The sequence below is a fragment of the Juglans microcarpa x Juglans regia genome, chromosome 4D (genome assembly GCF_004785595.1).
Source record: "Juglans microcarpa x Juglans regia isolate MS1-56 chromosome 4D, Jm3101_v1.0, whole genome shotgun sequence".
NCBI classification, from domain to species: domain Eukaryota; kingdom Viridiplantae; phylum Streptophyta; class Magnoliopsida; order Fagales; family Juglandaceae; genus Juglans; species Juglans microcarpa x Juglans regia.
In genome coordinates, this window is record NC_054600.1 from 1,471,211 (window position 1) to 1,488,503 (window position 17,293).

A 17,293-nucleotide genomic window follows, 5' to 3' on the forward strand; every position below is an offset into this window, starting at 1 on the left:
CAGCTCAAAGGATTAGCTGGCATCTTTACTCCTATCCCTTTTTTTCATCTATTTTTTTTAATGATTCAGGAAATTAAATGAAATTATCTGAATTCTAAAATTATTTTAGAATATATAATGAGAAATAATATTTATAATTGTAAAATACGTAAACGTCATACAATCTCTTTAAAAAAATAAATAAATATAAAATCACATGAAAAAAATTAATTTTTTCATAATTGATTCCCATCTTTTTTCAAAACAATTACACGATGTCTGCACACTCTACGATTATATGTAACATTACTCATATATCATTGCTATTGAATGCGGTTGTTTTTAGTAGAATAATAAAGTGCCCCCTGATGTTAGATTTTTGCTCCTATCATAATTTTGTAAAATTTCTATTTGAATTCTATGAAGTAATAGAACACAAACTAGGACAAGATTGATGAGTGAGATGATATGAGAATTTTATGAATAGTAGTAAGACAGTTTATGAATGATAGTTAGATATTTTGAGTTAGGTTGTATTTGGGTAGTAAGGTGATCTCAAATATTCTGTGAATTATAGTGAAAAAATAATTATAAAATATTAAATAGTAATAAAAAATAGTAAAAAACAGGTGAAAAGTAATGATAAACGCGAATACTTCTTTGGAGGTCACCCATCCTAATTCCTAATACTAGTATAGTCAAAGCATGCTTAGATACGGAGTTATGATGAGGATTTGTGCATTAGTGCTGGTATGACTTAAACAATTTAAAAATCCCTATCTCTCTTACTGACTTACATCTCCTGCTAGGATTATCCGAGATTATTTTTTAACATTAAAGGGGACTATTGTGAAGAGCTATATCCTTCCCTTATAGTTTCACTAAAGTTTGTGTGTCAAAAGCAATATAACCGTTGTCAAAGTTAAAGGTAAAGTCTCATATGCACTTCTTTTACAGCATGAATTTCGAATTATTAATTAATTTTGACACTTTATTTCTCACTCCAATTTGAGAATTCATGCATTCTTTTTTGGGTATCAAAACATTTTTTTAAGGACTGAAATGAGGAATGATTGATCATTAGTGATTGAATTTTCATCTTCAACTTATATTTCAAGAGAAATGATATCTTTGAAAATTAGTTATAATTTTCCATAGAAAATTAAATATTAAAAAAAGGCCCTTGGAAGTGTTTTTATGTCCATATAATTTGTTAAAAAATATACAAAAAATATAAAAAAAAAATAGTTAGGTGATTGAACAGATTTTGAGATCTTTTTATGGACATTCCAAAAGCCAAAAGCATAAGTTTGCTTAATTACATTACAAAACAATAGGGTACAGACAAAACTGTCCTCTCTCTTTCAAAGGCACTTTCGTAGATTCAAGCTACAAACAAGGGTATAAAAGTCATTTGATATAGCTCCAAGGAGATTCTGACGGAATCCGTTTGTCCTCACGTGCTCTGTCGTCTGCCGCACGCACGGAAAGCCCCTGTTTTGTCCCTCCGTTCCCGAAAACAGAGAGAAAAATAAAAGAAAAACGTTTATTTTTCTGAAAGACATTTATTGCGTCATAAATCATACATAAATACAAAAAGTCCAAAATGGGGAAAAAAAAAGAAAAAATCACATAATAAAAAATAATTATAGTTTAGATAGGTGGGTCCCGCGCCACAGTTCTCTTTCGGCCGCTCACTTTGTCGTCTCTCTCGTCCGCATTGCCACTGTCGTACGTTAGCATTTGTCTTTACATGTTTGCTAACATGCGCTATTCTTATCATTCAATGCTCCTTTCCCCCTCTCTCTCCGTGTCTGTTTTATTGCACTGAGATTTAACATTATCTTACGAGGGGGGGAGAAAGGACAGAGATGAATTAGGGGCTGTTTGCTTTGGAATAGTGATTTAGTAGAAATAAGAAGAGTTAGTAGAAATAAGATCAAGGGCGAGCTAGTAGAAATAAAGATCAAGGGCTTGTGTGGTTTGCTTCTTGTGTTTGGTTTTGAACATGTGAGGGCTCGTGAAAGTGGGTATTCTCTGTTTCTCCTGAAGGATCTTTAATTGGAGTGTTTCTTTGCGGTTTTGCTGTTGAAACTTTTCTCTGAAGGACCGGTTATGATGGCTGCTAGTAATGAAGTCAACCTCAATGAGTCCAAGGTATTATCTGGATTTCTGTTTGATTTGTTCATATTTTGGATTGCTTCTACTTTTTGTTTGTCGTTCATTTTCTCGATGACTATGCGTTCAAATATGCAAGCTTTTGATGGGTTTGTTACGTATTTTGGTTCTCGTGGGTATTTGGCTTCTAGAATAGAGAAGTTGTTTTCGGAACTTTTATTTCTGTCTATTTTTTCTTTTTGCTTGCTATTTTTAGTTTGGGACTGGGGAAGTCTTACTTGGGAATTTGAAATAAGAAATGGGTTTTTTTTTTAGTTTATTGATGCTTGGAGATATGGTTTCTGAGGTTGTTGTTTTGCTCTTGAAAGTTGGATTTTACCCCCTGATTTTTGTCTTGTTGAGGGACAAATGTTTATGGAGTTTTGATATTAAATAAAAGGTATTTTTTTTCCCACTTTGATTAGTAATTCTTTTTTACTTGGTTGTCATGGGTTTGTGATAATATTTTTAAGAAGTAGAGCTTTTTGTTTTGTTGATTCAGTTTTGTTTTTGGAGTTTTGGGTTTTCAAGAGAATATGAAGAACAAGTTGTCAGGTTGATTTCTTGCTTATTTTTGGTGTTGAGCTTATGCTTTTGGTCGGGAAAGTTGAGCATTAGCCAATATTTTTTTTGCAGAATATGATTTTGATATGAAGATGTATCGAAGTGGTTTCTTGCTTTTGTGTTTTCTAGGGTTTTCCTACTCCTGTTATTCCTGATTTCCGAATCAATTGCATATAGTTTCCGAAAAAAAGGGTGAGGAGTCTGTTGCACGTACTACTGCCACTCTTGGCAGACGGATCTCCTCCTTTTAATGATTAGTTGACAAGGAAATGTTTCAGCTAGGTGTCTTTACTTTTTTTGTCATGTGAATATCTTATGCTGAGTTGTGACGTTTTCTGTTTTTCCTTTTTCTACTTCATTTTGTGCAAAGATGGTTGTACCTCTGAACACATGGGTCCTCATCTCCAATTTCAAGTTGGCTTACAATCTTCTTCGCCGCCCTGACGGTACATTCAACCGGCACTTAGCAGAGTTCCTTGATAGGAAAGTACCAGCTAATACAAAGCCGGTTCTGGGAGTTTTCTCATTTGATGTAATCATTGACCGTAGTACCAGCCTCCTTAGCCGGATCTATCGTCCTGCTGATGGGGAACAGCCTCAATTAAACATTGCTGATCTTGAAAAGCCTGTGACTGGTGAGGTTGTCCCGGTCATAATCTTTTTTCATGGTGGAAGCTTTGCTCACTCCTCTGCAAACAGCGCTATATATGACACGCTATGTCGTCGACTAGTGGCCATTTGTAAGGTTGTTGTGGTCTCTGTGAATTATCGCCGTGCACCCGAGAACAGGTACCCATGTGCTTATGATGATGGTTGGGCTGCTCTTAACTGGGTTAATTCCAGTTCATGGCTTCGAAGTAAGGACTCGAAAGTTCATATATACTTGGCCGGGGATAGTTCTGGAGGTAACATTGTACATCATGTTGCTTTAAGAGCAGTAGAGTCAGACATTGAAGTTTTGGGCAATATACTGCTCAACCCTATGTTTGGTGGGCAAGAGAGAACTGAATCTGAGAAGCGGCTAGATGGAAAATACTTTGTTACTATCCAAGACCGAGACTGGTATTGGAGAGCATTCCTACCTGAAGGGGAAGATAGAGACCATCCAGCTTGTAACCCATTCGGTCCCAAGGGTAATTTCCTTGAAGGAATTAAGTTCCCCAAGAGCCTTGTTGTGGTGGCTAGTTTGGACCTTATTCAGGACCGGCAGTTGGCTTATGTCAAGGGGCTCGAGAAGGCTGGCCAAAAGGTGAAACTTTTATATCTGGAGCAGGCAACAATTGGCTTTTACTTGTTGCCTAACAACAATCACTTCTATACTGTCATGGATGAGATAAGTAACTTTGTGGGTTCTGACTGTTAATAGACTTAACTTTTGCCTACAGGCAGTCATTCACAACAACTGCTTGACATCCCTGTCGGTATTTAAGAGGTTGCGTGCAGTATATAAGATTGTGTAGAAATACTACTTACTGTTTTATTCATCATGGCATCGCTACCGTTCTGCTTCTTGGGGTCTGGTTTCTCTTCTTGGTATAAGGGTGGCTGGGCTTGATTGTTGGGTGCAGAAGGTATGGTTCAGCATGTAGCTGGACCAAAACTGTTTTTGTGGTGGAAATCCTGTTGTCTGGAAAACTGTGGAATTGGTTTGATGAAGTTTTTTATGGCGGCAGGAGCCACCTGACTTAGTTTAGCAGACATCAAATTTAAGATTACCCATTCTGCCTTCCGGCAAGGAAAGGGAGGAAGAAGAGTGTTGGGGTAACATTTGGTGGCCGATCAATTGGGATCAGGCATTGCTAGTGTTATATAAATATATATATATATATATATATCTAATTTTAGAACGTGGATGGAAAATGTCCATGGTATTGTAATCCTATATGTACGTACATATGTTCTAGCTTAATATAGAGTGTTTGCTTATTTGTTTTTTCCTTTTTTTTTCCTCCCCATTTCATTTCAGGGTTGTCTCCTATGTTTTGTTGTTTGACGGTGTACTTGGCAATTGTAAATAGCATGCTTTTAGAAACGTTGACAATGCTTGATTTAGAGTTGCCTCCCCATGTGAGAGGCGGTGCTTTGATGAGGCTCAGTTCAGTGGTAATGGCGTTGGACGGTTGAAGTAGGTCATCTGATGGTAAGGGGGTTACAGATTCAGAGGCGGGGGCTGAGAGAGTTAGGTGGCGTGCAGGGTTGAGAGAGTTAATTCAGACTTTGGCCATGGGGTTGGATGATGTTAGACCGGTATGGGGTTCTTCTAAGCACTTTTGCACGGGAAGGATGATTTTATGGTTGTGTTTCCGATTACTGTTTTTCTTATTGGAGATTACTCTTCAGGGACGGATCCTAATCAAAGTTCTCTGTTATCACCTCAACCTCGTACGCCAACCCAAGTTGGTTGATTTGGTTTCTGCTATTTCTGAAGCTTGACTTGTTTGGTAACAAGTCAGATCACCACCTAATTGCTAAGATAGTTTTGTTCATGGATTCAAATACTGAAAGGGTACATCCCTACTGATTATACTAATGGAAGCAAACTAAGCTTGCCTGGTCCATTTTTGGGACTGACCCAGATTGATTTAACATTGTTAATTCCTTTTTCAAAATGAGTAATTAAGAGCTTGAGATGCCCTGATAAATACAAAAGCAGGACTCTGCTCTGCTCTGCTTTGAATGGAAAACTCAAAATACTACACAAAGTACAAAATAATGGAGGGGTTGGGGTTGGGTTGGGATTTGGATGTTTCCAAGGGACCACGTGAGGACTAACCCTTTTTTAATGTCTTTGGGATTTGCTTTCACAATGATAGAAGAATATTGATGTATTGGTAACGAACAGCTAAGCTTTTGAAAAAGACAGGCCAGCCCTATTTAATGAACTTTTGAATCACCTGCAGGCTCAAGTATGCTTTTAGAGTCGTACGTACTACGTTTATGCTGTCAAGAATAATGCGCTTTAGAGTGTGTTTGGATGTTGAAGTGAGTTGAATTGAGTTGAGATGATAAAATATTATTAGAATATTATTTTTTAATATTATTATTATTTTGAGATTTGAAAAAGTTGAATTGTTTATTATATTTTGTATTATAATTTAAAAAAAGTTGTAATGATGAGTTGAGATGAGTTAATGAACCAAACGAAGCTACTCTAATTAACTTGGATAAATTTTAAAAGAGAAGTGATACAGTTATAAAGAGATTACACAAAAGTAATCCCACAATCTGACGTAATTTCATATGCTCTATCGGATCTACTTTACAATAAAATGAACTTTATAATTTGACAAGCAACATCATTTTGTAAAATTACTTTTATGAAATTACTCTGTAGCTAGAGTATTTCTCATTCTAAATATCTGAGTTGTTCGTGCTCATTTGAAACTAAGCTCATCTTAAACAATTTTAGAAATCTAGTCTATACCGAGAGATAAATACATAAAATAAGTCTTATTTATAACTATCCCAATAAATTTTTTCATATTGAATGTTCAATAAATATTAGAAGATTCACTTTATATGTCTATTTCTGATCCAAATCCTGGCTAAAATTATAGGAAATCCAAATTCCAAGCTTTACAATGCTACTTTTCATTTATAGCATTCTATTTTCTTTATATCTTGTAACTTTCCAAATTAAAAAAAAAAAAAACACTAAAAACAAAAAAATATTGGTGCGATGAAGGTAAGAAGGGAGATTTAAGCCATATCTTATGGTAATGAATTTGAGCCCTGAAATGCCGAACAGAAATCGGATGGAACATAAATGTGAGAGTGTGAAATGTGAATAGCTGCATTTTTCTAAATGGAAAAAACAGCACATTATTTTCTGATTTAATTGCATTTCAACTTTCTTGGTGATGGATCTGTTTGCACAGCTGTCAATACTAAATGCGTCTGTGGCCTGCCGATTAATTCAATTTTTTCTTGTATTTGAATCTTTCATGTAAGAGTAGTGCTACATTCAATCTTAGATGTGTAAATTCCTGCACTTTCTTTAAAAAATGGTAGGTCCAATATTAAAAATATATATATATATATATTTTTAATGTAAGTCTCATATTTATTTATTTTTTTTAAAAAAGTACACAAGACTCACATACCCTAAATTTGGGTACACAAACCTTCTTATCTCATCATTATAACTTTTTCAAATTCTCATACAAAAATATAATAAACAATAAAACTTTTTCAAATTTAAAAATAAAAGTAATACTAAAAAATTATATCTAACAATATTTTATTTAACTACTATTTAAAACATCTCATTTCATCTCATCTGAACTGTCTATCTAAATACAACTTAAGACTGCAAATATCATTTCTTGTTCGTTTGAAGAGGAAACTATATTTCACCAACATTTAAAGTTTTTTCTAAGATGTAAAGTCCAATTTGGGTTATTATGATCTTATTAAACAAGGAAATCATAAGCACTGATGAAAAAGCCAGTTTCAGAACTACAAATCTGACTTTATAAGAATGACCTAAGACCCAGAAAGACGAAAATATACAAATTGAATTGTCGTCTTGCCATCTATCTTCTTCTCATCCTCTTCATCTTCTTCCTTTTTCTCAACTTAAAAGAGAGGGGGTATAAGAGAAAAGGCTGTTTAAACATCACATTTAATTTTATGGTTGCAGCCTTGAACAAAATACATAATCCTCATAGATTAGATAAGATCAGAAGCACAGAGTAGCATCATTAATCCTCATGAAGTTAACTCAATCTTAGAACCAAGATTAACATTGAATGACAACAAAAAAGGCACAGCCACTTTTGACTCACCTAGCAATATAAATACATGTGCAACGGATCTTACAACAGAGGTATTGCTGAAGTTATGTTCAGATGCTGGCTCTGCTTATGCACCTCTGCTGCAGTAATCTACAGGTTCCACAATTGCTGCCACCTCCTGAATTATCATGCTATCCTATCAAAGCCCTAACCTCCAAAAGAACACCAAAAGGCTACCAGAAACTACTTCTAAGCTAACACCAACAGAAGCAGACATGAAACAACCTACCCAACCATGTCTATATCTCAGGTCTCCCAACTCCAATCTAATTGGTAAAAAGTTTAGCTAAATGAAAAAAAAAAAAAAAAAAAAAACTCTGTTCAACCCAATCATCCATATGTAGACAAACCCCATAACGTATGAATAATTATAAGTAGTCCAGAATTATGAACACATAATACTCACATCCTATCATACAATGTCACATAATTCAAAATTGACGGTTATGCAAACAATTGTACATGTACTTTGCTATATTGTGATAGCATTAAACTTGGGGTTATTGTAAATAATATCAGAAGTAGAACACTTTCATCAAGAAGGATATCTAACCAATTTTATCATTGAAGCTTTGAAGAACAATCTGATTCAAAAGACATATATTGCACGGCTTTTCAGTAGATCATAAGATAATGTATAGCCTCTATCATCCATATGATGGAATATTACACTGGCATGGGACAAAGTCAAAGCATGCATTTGATACTCCAGTTTTTCTTCTTGATATTTTTTTCAACAGTCGAGGAGCATAAGAGCTGTTAAGAATAATAAACAAACTAACCTCAAAAGAAAACAAAATAGCAAGAACAGATGCAAACATGATAATTAAGTAGCGTGTGGACGGATAGAGATTGTTACATGTTACGAAAAAAGCAGCTAAACAGACTTACCGAGATAGTATTTCAGTAGTTTTTTTTATAGCTAAAAATAGTTGTAAACATCAAGAGAGAGTGCTTCAGTAGCATTGAGAGAAAATATTATTATCTGAAGTCACCCGCAAAGTAGCAAAACGGAATTAGTTTTCTAGTTAATAGGAACTTGATCAATTGATCCTAGAAGGAAAGGCAACTTGCTCAAATAACAGGAGCACCTCAGCGACCTCTAGCAACGTAAGCAACGGACGCTGCAGCAAAAATTGTTGTTGCAGAAGAAACAACAGTCCAGAAACTCTTCTTCTTATGTGCCTCCACTAAGGAGTTCTGTAGAAACTCAAGCTGTTTCCTCATGTCCTCCACTGTCTTCTCCTTGTTTCTGAAAGCACTCTTGATGGCATCCAACTCCACCACATGTGCCTGAATTTCTTCCTCTATATTGTGCTCATTGATAACTACTTCTTTCTTACCATCCATATCATCTTGAGATTGACACACCCATGCTGCAGTGTTCTTCACCATGCTCAACACCCGCTTTGTATTAATGCCTGCCGATTCCGTTTTAGCCATCGATTCATCAATTCCTCGTTGGGCCTCGACAAGGTTCTTCTGTACCAAATCCTTTTCCTTCACCAAAACTTCCAAATTGTTCTCCATGGCCTTATTTCTCTCCATCAGATTCTCGTTTTCACTCTTCATCCGGCCAAGCTCTTCCACGGCTTCTTGAATCCCCTTTCCTTCTCTGAAACCAAAGCCTCCATGTTTTTCACTTTCTTGTTCTCCTCATAGAAACCCTTTTGCATCTCGTCCCTCTCAAGTGTAACTCGATCCAAAGCATCCCTATATTGAGTAACTTCAGACATTAATTGCTTGTTCTTCTCTTCTTCATGTCTACAAGACTCTCGCAATGTAGATATAACATTCCTTAGTCTACCATCCTCTTCGTTCAGCTCAACAATCTCACTTTCTCGTTTAAGCTTCAACTCCACAATCTCATCTCTCTCTCGAATCAGTTCCTGAATCCTGTGCTGCCTAGCCTCTGATTCCTTGGTAGTAGCATCCAAGACCCTCTGAACAGAACCCCTTTCTTCTTTCAAATCCTCAATCTTTTGTTCCGTCTTCCTCTTCTCTTCCACCAAGACATTAATCTCCAGAGTCATCTCCTTTTCCTTATCCATAGCCTCAGCAATTCTCTTTTCAAACTCAAAAACTTTCAAGCGCAAAACTTCCTCATCTGCCCTCAAATTCGCAACAATCTCATTCAATTCCCTCACTTTTTTCTCCAATTCGCCAATGTTCAGTTCTTGCACGCTTCTCTCCCTCTCAACTTCACCCTTCTCACTCAAAGCCCTCTCAATATCACTCCTCAACCTCTCAATAACCCTTATCGACTCGTCCAAATTTCTTTCAACCGATTCTTTCTCCCTCCTCAAGCCCTTGACCGCATTTTCCATCTCCAACTTTTCCTTCAATAACCCTTCACTTTCCATTTGCAGTTTTTCAATCTCACCTAAAGTTGTGCTCTCTTTTCTCTCCATCTCCACCACTTTTTCTCTCAACCCATTAGCCTCCTTAGCAACGCCATCAATCTCCGTCTTAAGCAAATCCCTCTCCAAGCACAGCCGACTCAGCCCATTTCTCTCATTTTCGAGATAAGCTATCAGCTCATTGACCTCTTTCTTCAAAAACCCAATCTCAGCCTCTCTTTCACGCTTCATTTTCTCAATCTCTGCCTTCTCTCTCACCAACCCATCAAACCCAGCACCCAATTCACCAATCTGGGTCTCCATAAAAGCACAAATCACACTCCTCTCCAACTCCAACGCAAAACTCTCCTCACTGGCCCGAGTCAACTCGGCCTCCAGGACATTCCTTTCCTCCCCAGACAGAGCCAACTCGACCTGCAAGGTCTCCTTGGCTTGTTCCAAGGACTCGACTTGTTGTCTGCGCTCAGAAGTCTCCTTGAGAAGCAGAGAGTTGAGGGACTTGAGGCTCTGCAGCTTCTCTGCAAGGTCATGCATTGGTTTGGCTTGGTTATTGTGGCTTTGGCTTCCGTCTTGGGATTGAGGGGCTTCTTCTACGTGGTCTTTAGCTTGGGGAGCAACTTTCTTTTTAGCCATTTTCTGTTTTTTGAGGCTGTTATGAAAGGAGAATGAGATTGGTGATTCAAGGGTTAGGGTTTTGCCAATTCCTTTTTGGTGGGGAAGTGAAGAGTGAGATGGCTATATATATTATCATCAAGGGATAAGAGCGGTCTGGGGGGTTCTGTTTCGAGGATTCAAACTTTGGGCCCCAGCTTTTGAGGGTTTGTGGAAATTCCAAGGAGGTATTTTTTGGAAGCTGAAAAGCTATGGTTGGGTTACATAGCATTGCATTGCGTTGTTGGGCCGTCCATAGGCTTCTTTGGATCGAAATAATTCGTCCCATCTTATTTTATTATTATAAATATTTTATTTAATTTTTAATTTTTATTTTAATTCATTTCATCTCAACACACTATCCAAACGATACCTAATGATTTTTGATACCAAATAGATGGATCATGTAATATTATACGTCAGATTTATTTTATAAAATAAAATTTTATAGTTTAATATATCGTATTAAATTACGTTAGTTCATAAATTTATTTTTATAATATTTCTTTATAATTTATAAACCAAGCATTTCTTATTTTTGATATGATAGATATCAACGTCTAAAGTATAACTTCTTAAACAAATTAATGCCATTCGTTAATATTGTGTCAACTTTGTTACATGAGATCTTTCGAGTAGAATTTTTGAACCGATGAAATTGTGATGGTTTGGTACATAAAACTGCACAACGAATTGGAGGGATAAATCTGAAAGGCAAGATGATCAAAGACTGCAGAAATGGAAGAAAGAGAGATTATAACTGTGTCCATCTTTTCTGTATGTTTGTTAATCTTGTCTATATCATGTCTTTCTCACTATATATGTACGAAAAAATCTATTAATTATCTATTTTTTTATTATTTTATGATGTGATATTAAATGATAGGTTCACAAATAAAATATAATAAATAATCTCTAATCATCTATTATTATATTATAAAATGATTAGAAGATGATAAAAAATAAAAAATAAATAGTATTACTCATATATGCAGTGAGTTTTCTGGTTACAAGCACATATATATTTGTTTTCGGTTAAAATTCAACTCTGATGGTCTAAGTCCAGGAAATCTCAAAGCCCAAATGTGAGGTTGTCAATGAACAATATGGATCTCTAGCTAGCCTGTAGTCTATATATTTTGTTTTTTTTTAAAGGGAGTAAGAGGCACAAATAAACGATGGTGCAATGCGAATGGGAGATGTGAGAGAGTGGATTAACATAAGAAAAGGACAAAACACAAAAATCTGGGGCTAGAAAATTGTTCCCTTTTTTTTTTTTTTTTTTTTAAGGGATATGTATCAGCAAATAATACAAAAGAAAAGATAAAATTTAGAACAGTATACAAGAGGGTTGGTCATTAGGATTGTTTACCCAGCCCGACACGAAAATTCATATTCCGGACTGACCCGATTCAGTTGTATTCTGATTACCAGATTATTTGATTCGAAACTAGTTCTGAAAGAATCAAGTGTTTCAACCCGACCTGATTACACATGATGAAAGATTCAACTATATGCTTCATTCAGAACCAAACTATATTTTTGTAAAACAACATCAATCATCACCTAGTAATAAAACTATATTTCAATCCACTAAGCTCGGAAAGAGCCCATAAACCAATAGGCTCCAAATCACGCCTCAAGAAAAAGCAAAACTTTTAAATCCATTAAAAAAACCACCTTCAATAAAATCGAAACTAAAACCCATAAAATCATACTGAAATATATACATAAAATCAGCCTTCCTAGCCATCACAGCGGCGGAGAGCAGCCTGGGCATGCAATCGAACTCGGAGGCCTCGATTCTTGGGAGCCAAACTTGAGGGTTCTTTCTTGTTGCAGAGGAAGACGTGGCGCTGGTAGAACTCAACGGTTCCAGCGAGTTGACTCCTCCGAAAGTTGGGATAAGAGAAGTGAAACTCAATGTCGTTGGTGGAATCAGATAGCAAGTCCTCGTTTTGGAAGCTTCCGGAGGCGTTGCCGACGTGAGAAGTGGGGTTGGTGAGGAAGTTGTCAAATGGGTCGGAGAAAACGATTGGGGACGACGAAGACGACGAGTTAGTGAATGTCAGAACCTCATCTCCATCTTTGTTGCTCGCCATGCCACTCTAACAATTCAAAGAATCCTTACCTGAGAAAGTGAAGATTTGACTGAGAGAGTGGCAGAGGTTGGAGATACGAGAGTTGAGACTGTGTCTGAGAGAGCCACAGAGTTTGGACTTGGGAGACAGTGAAGAATTGAAGAATGAAGATGGGAGTTGGGAGATGCCACAAGGAGACTCGATTCAGGAAAAATGAAGGCTAAGTTCAAACAAACATCCAAAACAGTGTCGTTGCAAATAGGTATACGATATATTTACCATTTTACGGGCATCAGGTAATAACCAATCCTGAACCCGTTTCAAACGGAACAAATTGGAAGTAGAACCCTTCACTCGTTTTCTATTTCAGGTCGGTTAAATCGGGTCGGGTCAAAAAATCAAGCTGGGCATGTAATGTGGTTTAATTGTTCAGCCTTACTGGCAATGGCTGGAATACAAAACATCAATTTTTTATTTTCCTAATTTTTTATTTTTGTTAAAATAAAAAGTGAGATTGTCAAATATTCTTTAAAATACAAAATGAAAATACCCCTTGGACATTGTAGCACCACATATTGGCCCCATTATAATGCCATGGATCCCACATGTAAAGTAGTAGTCAGGCTATAAAGGCATGGTATATATACCCATCTAAGCCATCTTGTATCATTACTATATTTCTCTTTTAAAAATATGTTATTGTAGTGGATGCTTTGAATTTGCTTCCTTTACTCCTATGAACGCTTCCATAGCTTCACCTTGGTTCGAGTTACAGCTTCCTGAATGCTTTATTACTATGAATTCAATTGTTCCATTGTGTGCTTTGCAAATTGAAGCTAAGGTGCTTCCAATGGATCTCACTATTACATCGAATGTAATTGAGTAGTGTTCTAGAGGAGGAGGGGACCATCTGGTACTGTTGTTTAGTGCTTTCCATTCTCATGCATTATAATGTTCTCTATATGATTGAATGACTTTCGATACAAATTGATCAATGGCTAGACTTTGAGAGTCATGGATAATCTAATTTTTATAAAGCGAAAGACTATTCATTGCAATGACAGGAAACAATTAGAATTTATTAATATATTGTGCCAAAATGTGAAGGTTGGTTTCAAGTTTTAGGACACACAAAATCCAACTAGTGATATATTGCCTTCTAATAGAAGAGATATTTAAAGGGCATGGAGATTGCCTCCATAAGATCCTAGAGTAAGGACAACTTAAGAATAAGTGAGAGGCTATTTCTTATGTTGTTTGGCAGATTGGACAAAGCAGTTGATCCTCATTTAATGAGATGTTGCTTTTTAGCAAGGATCTTGTAGAAAGAATATTAGTAAGGAATTTCCATAGGAATAGTTTAAGGCGGTCTTGAAATTGTAAAAAGCCACAATTTCTTTCAATTTAAGGTGTGGTGGAAAGAGTTAAAGTTGGTGGTATGGTTTACCAAAGTCAAATATGAAGATTGACTAAAAAAATTCACGAAGAATGATATAACTATTTTAGTCTATCCCTTATGTTATAGAATTGAAATTGGGCAGGAGAGATTTTTTCAATTTCATTAGCAGTTTCCTAAGAGAAGAGTTTGGAGAAGAAGAATATTCCATCTTCTGGGTTCCTCTAGCACTAGTTCAGAAACTCTCAACTATGGGTCTTGGATTTTGAGTCATGAGGAGGGAATTGGAATAGGAGGGGATAGAGTGGGTATCCATGGACCTCTCCAAACTTTGGTGTTAATCCCATTATTGATCTGCATACAAAGGCTAGAGACTAAGAAGTCTATTTGTTTTAATAAACCTTTCCAAGATCTAGAACCCGTTTGTTTTGCCGAAATTGTCAACCAAGAGGCATTTTTCACATATTTTTTGGTAAGCAGAGACTTCCCCACACTGATACCATTACTAAGGTGGTTCCATTCTAGTTTGCTCAGCAAAACTCTATTGAAGTGGGAAGTTTAGTCTCAGCCCGAGTCCTCCCATGGATTTGGGTTTGCAAATAAAGTTCCATAACTTACTAGTGAAATTGTGTGATTTTTGGGGATTGAAACCCCACCAAAACCTCACGAGTGATTTGTAAATCTTCCTCAAAATAGTATTGGGAACAGAATACTAGACATCATGTATGCTGGAATAGAACAGGCTACTGGTCTAATCAAAGTTGTTCTTCTTGCTTGGGATAAAAGTTTGGATTCCATTGCATTTTATCTAAGATTTCATTGAAGTGTCTACTATTGGGTCTATCGAAACTCAGATGAAGACCTAGATATTGATCCTAGGTGAGAAAGCTTTAAAATTCATGATCTCCTGCCCAGACCATGAAGAGTATTTGTCAAGGTAATTGAGAAGTGATTTAGCATTCAGAACGATGTTGTACTGAAAATGATTAAGTTATCAACAAAGAGTAGGTGAGTGAGGTAAGGCCTATTTTTGCTAATGTTATTGCCTTTGATATTACCCAACTGTTCCTCCTTAGTGATAAGTCTATGCACATGTATTGTACTTGGGGATTCAGTTTTTGGGATGAAAACAATGTGTGTATGATTCAGCTCTTTCAGAAGTTGCCCATTGATGAAAAAGTTTTTTTTTATAGCCCTAATAAAATCTTCCTTGACAATCTCCTAGTAGTATTAGTAGAAAAACCAGTAAAACCGTTAGGGTTAGGTGACTTAGAAGAAAGTGTTTGCTTAATGGTTGATATAATCTCTTCTTCAGTAGGAATTCTACAAAGGGCCTCATTATCCAAATTTGAGATTTTTTCAATAAAAAGGTTATCCAAATCTTCAGGGAAAACAAGTTTGACTTTTTTGTAGATCTTATGAAAATGATCTAGAAACATGCTTTAGATACTTGATGGGTCTTTAACCCATTGGGTAGACTGGTCCTTGAGACAATGAACATCATTTATTCTTCTTCTTCTTCTTATTATTGATGCCATATGGAAGAATTTAATATTCAAATTGTGGTAATTAGCCAATGTAATCTAGATTTTTGCCTCCAAAGAATTTCCTCTCTTTTGAGTTGTTCACCAAGACAATTTTTTATGCTGTCTTCAATGTGAATAGAATTATCAAAAGGAGCTTGGGTATGAACTTGGAGTAATTGATGATTCAACTACCTTATCATAGTTTGGATATATGGCCAAAATTCTCTTTGTTCCAAACTTTTAAGACTTTCTTAACAGCTTTGAGTTTTTGAAAAAGAACATAATCAGGGGATCCTGTTATGATCCTGTCCCTAGCATTTTTTACCACTGCTAAACTAGAAGGATCCCTAGCCCATAACTCTTCAAATTTGAAATATCTAGGAGATTTTCTTGAGCCATAAGTATCCAAAAATAGTGGAGCGTGATCCGAGGAGTAGATAGGCAGATGTAGGATTTTTGCATCAGGGAATAGAAGTGCCCATTTCGTGTTGGCAACTCCTCTATCAAGCCTTCACGAATGTGAGAGTTACCATACCTCTTATTTGACCATGTATACTTTGGGCTCGAGTATCCTAGGTCTGCTAGTACATTTTCGTCCATGAAAAGTCTTAGGTGAAGGAGAAGCGAAGGGCCTGCCACTTATTTTTTCAGAGTGAGTGATTAAGGATTGAGTTGAAATCTCCTAGTCCTAACATGGATCTAGGAAAAGCCATAGCTATAGAATTTAACAGATTTCAAAATGATTGCTTTTGGCTATATTGTGCAGGGCAGTATGTTAGAATAAGTAGCCAATGTATATGAGCAGGATCATAATACATAAAAAAAGCCATCACATTACTAGATATATGCACAGGTTCGACATCCATGCCTGGATGCCACATACACAAAGGCCCCCTATTTCCTTTGGGGGAACATGCATAAATAAAGAAAAACCTAGTCTATTCACAATACCATTAGTTTTTACATCATGCAAAATTGTTTCCTCTAAGAAAATCATATTAGGTTGGTAAGACATAATTTGAGCCTTTAAGCTATGCATTGCAAGGATCGGGAAATCCCTATACAATTCTAGCATAATAGTCTCATTTTTGTGTTGGTGGCAGGTTAGGCCCTGCCACCTTGGCCATGTCAACTATAGAAATTGGATCCTAAGAGGTAGTGGCATTTGGTGTGACTCACAACTTCATTTTCTTTTTAGCCATTGATGTTTTCTTTTTGTTTCCCTTCACTTTGATAATTGTTGCCAATGTTTGGGCTTCATCAGTCTATACTTCTCCTCTGATGGAGTGGTCTGTGCTTTTAAGTTGAGCCTTAGGATCTTGATTGTTTGTACACACTTGAAGATTTGTAATTCTATTCTTCGGTGGGACATCCTCCTCAAGGTGAGCTATTTTCCTCTTCTTAGGGTTAGCTTGATATTCCAGAGATTTTTTAGGTGGGGATCTTGGGTTTTCGGAACCAAAGGTTGGTTTAGGGGGAGGATTTTGTGGCTTATTTCAACAGATGGGTCCGAGGTGGGGGGTTGAATTTATGGGCTTGTTGGAGCTAAGTAATTAAGATAGTGGGCCTATCTTTTGCTTTTGGAACTTCTCTATTAGTGGTATTGTTATCAATACTGGATTTTTCTTTGAAGGCAGTGGATGGGATCAATTCAGGCCTGAGCGCTAAGCTCGATATTTTTCTCAAAGTGAGACAAGATCTGTTTATACACTGATGGGCCCGTGAAAAATGCACTGAAGTCAATTGGGTCTTACTTAGGGAAACCAAAGGGGACAAGATTGGA

General features: G+C 36.4%; 2 protein-coding genes across 2 annotated transcripts; one reads left to right on the top strand and one right to left on the bottom strand.

Annotated features, from left to right (window-relative positions):
* Positions 1–1,775: 1,775 nt before the first annotated feature.
* On the top strand, positions 1,776–4,626 carry LOC121261511 (gibberellin receptor GID1C-like). The gene is made up of 2 exons (XM_041163934.1): positions 1,776–2,136; positions 3,071–4,626. Exons 1-2 carry the CDS (start codon positions 2,095–2,097, stop codon positions 4,061–4,063), a joined length of 1,035 nt encoding a protein of 344 aa, XP_041019868.1. The 5' UTR covers positions 1,776–2,094; the 3' UTR covers positions 4,064–4,626.
* A 3,757-nt stretch (positions 4,627–8,383) lies between these two features.
* LOC121261509 (paramyosin-like) lies at positions 8,384–10,625 on the bottom strand. Its single transcript, XM_041163932.1, has one exon. It carries the CDS (start codon positions 10,487–10,489, stop codon positions 9,065–9,067), a length of 1,425 nt encoding a protein of 474 aa, XP_041019866.1. The 5' UTR covers positions 10,490–10,625; the 3' UTR covers positions 8,384–9,064.
* Between the last annotated feature and the right edge of the window lie 6,668 nt (positions 10,626–17,293).